At 40.0% G+C, this 8,959-nt stretch overlaps 1 protein-coding gene across 1 annotated transcript in view; it reads right to left on the bottom strand.

Annotated features, from left to right (window-relative positions):
• Positions 1-3,543: 3,543 nt before the first annotated feature.
• Positions 3,544-8,959, bottom strand: part of DCHS2 (dachsous cadherin-related 2) — a gene marked incomplete at its 3' end in the record, with an annotated part of 97,605 nt that continues 92,189 nt past the window's right edge. Inside the window, exons 19-20 of the mRNA XM_083861966.1 lie at positions 7,551-7,689; positions 3,544-6,173 (exon numbers count right to left, since the gene is read on the bottom strand). Coding sequence (XP_083718092.1) covers positions 3,544-6,173; positions 7,551-7,689 — 2,769 coding nt within the window. The remainder of the gene's footprint in view (positions 6,174-7,550; positions 7,690-8,959) is intronic.

Below are 8,959 nucleotides of genomic sequence, written 5' to 3'. Positions count from 1 at the left end.
AAAAACTTCTTTAGGAATAATATTTGCCGTCAGCTGGAGATAAAATACAAACTAAATAGGGACTTGTGTAGTTTACTAGTGTTTTTGGTATCATTTTACAAAACAGGTACAGAATGTTACAATCTGTAAATAATGGGTTCCCCAAAAATATGAAGGTTTTTTTCCCTTCACACAGAAATCTGCTTGAACATCAATATAACAATTACTACCGGTAGATGGAATTTTTATATCCATTTGGTAGTGATTTACACCAGTGTTTTCAAGGCTGCCAACAAGCAAATCCAGAAGGCAGGCAGCCAAAATTCCAGAAGAGACAACTGTCTTTTATTTTATAGCTTATGCTTTTTGAGCTTAATATGATTTTCCACTAACAAGTTCTGTACCTTCTCCAAAGTGCTAAAACTGGTGTGCAGAATTGCAAAGTAACAGAGCCTCTTCAAGGCAAGCTAATATTAAAGTCATGGTAAATTATAGAAGTTATACTGTTTTCTTAGGGGAAAAAACAGTAAGGTTAAAAGAACTATGTATGATTTATTGCAGACACTTGTTTGAAGTTTTTAAGCTTGACTATATATGACAACAATATATCATTTAAGTGTTGTTTTTCATTTGATTAAAAAAAAATCAATAAAAATGTAAGAGACAAGGAAAAGATTGCAGTAACACTTAATAGGAGCACAAAGTATGCATTGGTTATACCATGTGCTTGATAAACAGGATGCAAATTACATCTAATCTTCTTAAAAAGGCATTGAAAAGCTGAATTCGAAGGAACTAAATATGCATAAACAGAAACAGTTTTCTTGGTTTTCAAGAACTCTAGGAGGTGGGCACCCATTAGCAAGGTGAGGTCCTAAATATTGTCCTAAATATGATTACTGATACTTTTTAGTGATTTCTAATGCTAATAGCATTAGAACATTTGCAAGAGCCACATTAGCAAAGAAAAAAACTACTCATCCATTAGCCTAGACTCTATACATGAAATGAAGGCCTTGTTGTTACCTGCTTCTTATCCATCAATGTGAAGGATGAAACAGTTTTGCTGTGTAAAGCATTCATTCTTCCACTGATCCCATGCTGGAAAGGTGACCCCTCTAAGGATGGCAAGTGCTTATTGCTCACCAGAGCAATAGCTGCCATTTGTCCATGACCATCTGAAACTAAAATTAAATTAGCAAAGTTGCTGACTTCACAGAAAAAGTAGCTCTGTGTGCCTTCTGATACTGTAACTACACAGAAGTGAACACTCAAAGAACATCTCTCCCTGTATTAGAAATTACTTTATAACTTCAGACATATAAGTTAACACCAATCAGGCTGTATATAATATACATTATATATATATATATATATATATAATGTACATAATGCCAAAAGGCAGAGAATAACATTCACTCTGAAATAACATTCCTAAGCTGAATCTCTGTGTTCAGATGTGAACTGGGAATGACTCTTTTTTTTTGCTGCTTTCTCTCTTGCACAGTTTTTTGCCTGACTACAAAACTTACCATCCCATCTTCTTTTGTAGTTAAACTTCTCTGTCCCAACAATGAATTCCTAAGCTACGTCTTGTTTCCGATGCCATGGCAGTACAAAGAACAAATGACGTTTTAAAAGAAGCACTCTTGCATAGCATCATGGATCCTGTTGCATGTGCAGGGTGTACAGTGTCAGTGTAGCCTCAAAAAGAGCATCTTACTCAAAGACTTATTATGAGCCCACAGACTGCAATTGTTGGCATCCTTGCTTGAGGAAAGACAGCCACTGCACATGGGCTACTGATCCCACAAAACCATTCAACCTAACTGTTGCAGTCCATTCGAGATTTACCCAAATTCTGCATGCTTTTGTTCCTTGTTTTGTAATGGTTTGTCCCTATATCCCCTGTCCAACCCCCTTGGTCTTTCCTGGGTTGTGGGTCCTGTCAATCACCTTGCCATTCCACCTAGAAGCCTGGAAAATTCTGGTAGGGCTACAAGGTGATTTGGCAAGTTCTTGGGTTCCCTCCCTCTTTTATTGTTCTGTTAAGTATCACCTATTCGGGGTCACTCCCCCCTCCCTCTGGGATCGGTTCTAGATCACCCTCTGCCCCTTTACATGCCCCTTGTACTTAAGCCGAAACACAAGGGCCAGAACTCACTCCATACATGGGCAGCCCTCTGGGTGGAATAAAGCCTAGTTGAAGCCCACGTGGGAGTCCTCTCCTTTCTTCTTCCACACCATTTGCCGCATTTCTGCCCGAGGCTCAGACCCACAAAATTGCAAATGTACTAAATGGTGCCCCTGAATGCAGATTCAGTGCAAGATCTAGCCAGCAAAGCAGCTCCAAACCCCTGCACCCAACCACACTGCATGCTTCCCCTGAACCTGTTATGACCTATACACTGTATACCTCTGTAGACATCCGACTTGTAGCAGATTCCTAGGTACCAATTAGACACTTCCTCATAGAGCAATTTTAATACATGTGATGCAAAGGACTTTTAAACATACAGTGAAGAAAAACCAGAGTTATTCCAGATGTATTTTCTATGTATTTTATTGATCAATATACAATGTACAAGCATATACAGCATGTGTATGTGTCTGGATATACATATGTACACAAAATGCCCTGTGTATGATACATACAACAAACAAGGCCAGATTATCTGGTCTTGCAGAGATCTTTGGTCCATCACAGAACCAAGGACCAAGAAGGAGGCATACATGACCTTCAGAACTGTAACACTGTCTGTTCTTATAGCTGCCTGAGCATCAGGGCAACCTCTGTAATATGACAAAAAGACAATAGATATCTACTTCAGATCTAGTAATAGAGAAGATGGTTGTTTTTATCTTACCACTGGTTATTCTGTTTTCCAAAGATGATCCATCATTCAGATTATTGTGACCTGCTGGCTTGAACCAGGAGAACACAAAAGGTGCACAGAACCTTCTGAGCTGGTTCCACAGCACAAAGATAGCTGAGAAGACCCACTGAGGAGCCATTGCAGATGATGAAGCCACACCAGGCCAAACAGACCTTTGGGACCCACAGGCTGAGATGTGGGAAACCTGGGTAATCACTAGAGAAAGAGCTCAGAAGGAATCTTTGTTTCATCCTTTGCCTGCCTCCTGTACTTACACATCCCTCCAGTACCCTCTTCTAATACCACAACAGAAGCAGTCAGAACCCACCAGTATGGTAACAAATGTTTTCCACAATAAAGAATTACTTCCACTTATATTTGTTATTAATGCATTTTATAAGAAAAATGGTAAAATTCGTTAAATTTTCTATCAGGCACTTGGCTGTGTGTTTTACATAGGAAACCACAGTTGTGAGCTGAAAGAGAAGCCTCATGCTCTCACTGTATTCTGGGAAGAAAAGGAGGTATAGTTACCAAATTTCTGACTATTTTATATTTTAACTTTTTAGGCTCATGAAAACAGAAAGAATACTGGTAATAAAGCTCTGACAGGCATATTTTGCTGCTAAAAAGTAACAAAATACATTTTAAGCCATTTTTTTACCATAAAATAGTGTCAGTTAATAACCTAGACCTGAATTTCTTCCTCTGTTGTAGGTTCGTAGCTTGGCTCAATAAGACATGTTCTTATCATTTTCCCATCAGATACTACTGGAGAAGCAGAAGGCGTTTGCATGGTAAGTAAAGACAGAGTAGGAGAAAATCTGGGGGTCATGGTTGGTGGAGGGTATCCATGATTATGGACAATGGGAGAATAAGGGTATTTATTAAAAGTTTGCCCTGATGTTATATTTGGCATTCTTGGTGGCACTGTCCTAATGCCGTGCTGTGCTACTGATGTTATCAAGGGAGGAGGGAAAACAAGAGATTTCTTCTCCGTAGAGAAGCTGTGAATGTGAACATTTTCATCTTTCAGTTCTGCAATATCATTAAACACTGAGGCAAGAGGTAGAAAGCTGGGTTCGCAGCTGAGCACATAATCCCAGTTATAACCACCTCTAAGATCCTCATCAGAGAAGCCAGCAGTTGAAAGCAAATCATGCCCAGAGTCTTTCTTATCTGACATCAGGACATAGTCTTTTGTGAGGTCTGTCATTATGCCATTATCCTCTTTTATTCCAATTTTCGTAAGTGTTTGAGACAAAATTTTATGTGGATAGACTGTGTCACAGGCTTCTTCTCTGCTTTCTCCTTTAATGGTCTGCACATTCTCCATACTTTGCATGGTAGCTGTAACATCTGTTTCTCCAGACTGATAGGAGAACTGATCAGACTCTCTTGGGATCCCCGAATCTGGCATCTGCAAGCCGTGCTCGCTCAGTGCTGAGCCAATGCTTTTTCTGTAAGGATACTCACAGATCCGTTTGATTTCCTCATCCTCTGCAGTCTCTCCTTCAGCAGAACCATGGCCACTGGAGTCTGAATGCCTGCAGGAGACATCATCATCCTTTCCCTCTCCAAGTCCTGCTAGGCTCAGCCATTTTGCTATAGCACCCATGGGAAGCATACTGCTCTCAGTACTTTGGATTTTCTGGCAGTCCTCATCTTCTCTTATTGAATTCACATCAGCAGCTGAAGAGGATACTGTTTTTTTTTTCACACAAGCATTTATGAGATCTTTCTGCTTAAGTCTCAGAGTAAGTGTGACAAGACTGATGGCAAGCAGCAGGAACACCATCAATGAGATGGAAACACTCACTGTCAGGCTGTGTGCTGACACTGTGGGATCACTCTCAGGAGAACTGGAAACATTTACAAAAACAGTGCATACTGTGAACCTTGACACAATTTGGGGGCTATGAGCTCTTACCAACAATTTCAGAGTATCATCATTGTTTTTGATACCATTTTTCCTTCTGTGAACAGTCTGAGTCAAATAAATATTGCCACTGGTTTGATTCACAGAAAAGAATGGAGAAGGTTTTAGAAGGGAGTAATGAACAACTCCGTCCAGTCCACCATCACTGTCTGATGCTGTCACTCTTCCAATCAACTGGCCTGCTTCATTCTTCTCAGGGAGATTAAAGAAATAATGTTCTTGTGTAAACACTGGGTCAAATTCATCTTTCCCCTCAATATTTACCTGAACTGTAGTGGTAGCCAGTGAATCACCTTTGTCTTTTGCTTGGATTATGAGACAGTACTTATTTTGACTTTCATAGTCAAACATTTGCTTTGTATGAATATCTCCTGTTAAAGGATCAATGAAGAACATGTCATGGTCTCTAGCAGCTTCATGATGAGCCAGACATGAAGACTGAATGGAGTAGGTAAGGTGCCCATAGGAGCCTTTATCATAATCCAACGCGCAAACAGCACACACAGAAGAAAAGACAGGCAGATTTTCACTGACAGTGCAGCTCAGACTGGGAAACAAAAAAAGTGGGGCATAATCATTGTCATCTAGGATGCTAACAAGAACAACAGCAAAAGCCGTATTTTTTACATCAGTTCCTCCATCTGTGGCTTGGATAACCAAAGTAAATTTCATGGTATCCTCATAATCCAGTGTTTTCATTAAAGTTACAGATCCTGTTGTACCATCCAAGTGAAAATGCCCTCTCTCATTTCCAGAGATAATGGCATAAGTGATCTCTGCATTGGCACCTGCATCACAGTCTTTTGCTGAAACTTCAGTGATGTGACTGCCTATGGGAATGCTTTCTTTGACATGAACATGATACTCCGGGCTGCTAAATACTGGAGGATTATCATTAACATCCAGCACAGTAATTAGCACTGTAGCAGTTGAATTCAAGGAGGGTGTTCCACGATCAGAGGCAAGGAGAACCAACTGGTGAGAAGTAGCTGTTTCCCTGTCAAGGGCACTGCTCAAAACAAGACTGCCAACAAGTTTGTAGGATGCTTCCGACCCCCTGATGCTTGTTTCCATGGAGAATAAATTCTCAGCACTGGCACCAATAATAGAGTATTCAACAAACATGTTTTCATGCGTCCAGTCACAGTCAATGGCTGAGAACAGCAGGACACTTTCTCCAACTGAGGCATCCTCACTCACACTGAGATTGTACAGGACCTTTGTAAAGCGAGGGGCACAGTTATTGACATCTTCAATGTGCACTTCTATGGAGGTAACTGCACTCAGAGGGGGACTGCCACTGTCTGTGGCCTCTATCAGGAGATGAATAATGGAAATATTTTTCAGCTCCATAACTGGTTCTGTGGCAAACAGTGAACCTGAAAATAAAACAGAATTAACAAAAGCCCACACTTCACAGGCAAGTAAATGTGATTCCAAAAGTTGATTTTAAACAGTCATATTTGAAAATGACCTAGCTGTAATGGCTGTACATAACAAATTAACACTCTTGCATCTGGAGAGTAGTGGGTCAATGTCTGGATGGACATCAGTGATAAGTGGCATCCCCCATGCACCTATACTGGGACCAGTACTGTTTAATACCTTCCTCAGTGACCTAGAGAGTGGGATAGAGTGTACCCCCAGCAAGTTTGCAGATGACACCAAGCTGAGTGCTGCAGTTGACATGCCTGAGGGATGGGATACCATCCAGGTGGACCTGGACAAGCTCAAGAAGTGGGTCCCTGGGAACCTCATGAAGTTTATCAAAGATGAGTGCAAGGTCCTGTACATTTTGATTGCAATAGCTAGTGGGGGAAGAAGGGATCGAGAGCAGCACTGCAGAGAAGGACTTGGGGTACCAGTAGATGAACAATAGGACATGACCCACCAATGTGCACTTACAGCCCAGAAAGCCAAAAGCAGCATGGGCAGCAGGGAGAGGGACATGATTCACTCCCTCTGCTCTTGTGGTAGCCCACCTGGAGTGCTGCATCCAGCTCTGGAGTTCTCAGCAAAAAAAACACATGGACCTGTTGGATTGAGTCCAGAGGAGAGCCATAAAAATGATCAGAGGACTGGAGCCCCTTTCCTATGAGAAAAGGCTGAGATAGTTCAGCCCAGAAAAGGCTCCAGGGAGACCTTATTTTGGCCCTAAAGGGAGTTTATAAGAATGGGGACAGATATTTTAGTAAGGTCCTTTATATAGGACAAGGCATAACGTTTTTTAACCAAAAGAAGGTAAATTCAGATTAGACATGAGGAACAATTTTTTTCCATGAGGGTAGTGAAACACTGGAACACATTGCCCAGAAAGGTGGTGGATGCCCCATCCCCAGAAACATTCAAGGTCAGGTTGGACAGGACACTGAGCAACCTGACCTGTTTGAAGATGTCTCTGCTCATTGCAGGGGGGTTGGACTAAATTATCATTAAAGATCACATCCAAACTATCCATGATTCTAAGAAATCATAGCTAATGCTGCGAAGGCAAGACTTCCCCTCAGTGATGCAGTATCATATGCACATACTGCATTTAGACCAGAAAAAATATGCATGGTTCAGGGACAAACTGAAAACTCCAGTCTTTGATGCAATAGTTCCCCAGTGATAATGGCAGATTTAGCAAAAAACACAATGGACTTTGGCCACCACAAATTTCCAGAACTCAAGTAATCACTGACAACATGTGAGAAAGCAATAGGAGTCTTTGATTTATACTTCAAAAGTTGAAATAATAAACCATGCAGACTCACCATTCTTGTGATCAATGGAAAATCCCTCAGAGGAAGAGAGGATTTTGTAGGAAATCATTCCATTATGTCCAGAATCCCTATCTGTGGCAGAGAGTGTCAGAACAGTGGCATCCATGGAAATGAACTCTGGCAAGATCACCTGACATATAAAGCATAATAAAAGATTATATTAAAAAAAAATTGTCTTTATTTGATCTTATTAGTAAAACCCACACAGTTCCCAGCATTGGAAGAAGTTTTACCTACCCATTTTTTTCTGGGACAAAACCAGAAAGAGTTGAGATACTGAACACTATGTCTTCAATATGTCCAAAATTCATAGTAAGCTCTAAACAGTAGTAAAATCTATCTAGTTAATTATGACAGCAACTTCAGGGAATAAATGAACCCCTTTTTTGAAGGGTACACTTATGGACTGCAAGTGAAGGCTTTTCTTCTTGCCTTCAAAAACCCCTTCGTTTCCATACATGGAATACAGTCTGCAGTCTCTGTCTGGAGTATATGACTGAACATTAGAAAAGCCAATATATGCACCCTGAAAATTCCAGCACTAGGGCACTTAATCACTACTGGATTGTTCCTAGAATTTAACTTTTCAAAATGCTCCCTTTTTTCTTCTAGAAAACCAAGGAAGTCTGTATGCACTTTTTAAGAATTTTCATTGTTTCAAGTCCAGATACAGCCCTTTTGTGACCAAAGTTTCCTTCCACCTTATAAATCCAATTTCAAATGAACAGTATGATACAGCAGCTACCTCTGTCATAACTTGAAGTGTTAGTTCAAATAATTTAAACAAAGAGATTATATGTATATAATAACCACATACGTATATTAAACTATATATGAGGAGCATAAATATAAAAACTCTTGAAAGAACAATAAAAGGGTAAAAATATAGGATGATGAATAGGGAATTATACATATCATCAACCAAAAAGAAGCAGTGTATCTTACTTGCCAAGCAACACATCAAAACATCAGGACTGTGGAAAGAGAAGCTCAGCTGTTTACATTAAAATAGCAAATAAAGCTACACTGTTTTGAATCAATTAGTAATGTTCCCTACAATGCCTGCTCCAATCTACGAAAAAAATTTCTAGCACTTGCACAAGCAAATACTTGCCCAAACTACTCTCCAAAATCACACATATATGAAGGCTGAGGAAAATTAAGGTCTAAAAATCACTTGAGTATTACCAGTAACATTTTTTCCAGAATGTAGATTTATGATTTTAAGTGGGAAATTTACACAAATTCTGTCCACTTAGGCACCCAAAAGTTCCCAGCTGCCTACAGTTTGTTCCAGAGGTATCTGACTAAACTGTGCCTGCACATGCTCAGAGCTTGAAAATTCTTTACTAAACCAAATGTTTAGACTTTTTTCTTTACTAAAACTGTCTGAGACTTAC

This window comes from Zosterops lateralis (assembly GCF_965231275.1).
Source record: "Zosterops lateralis genome assembly, chromosome: 5".
Classification (NCBI taxonomy): Eukaryota; Metazoa; Chordata; class Aves; order Passeriformes; family Zosteropidae; genus Zosterops; species Zosterops lateralis.
Note: the sequence above shows the minus strand (reverse complement) of the source record. Positions and strands in the feature narration are given on the sequence as shown.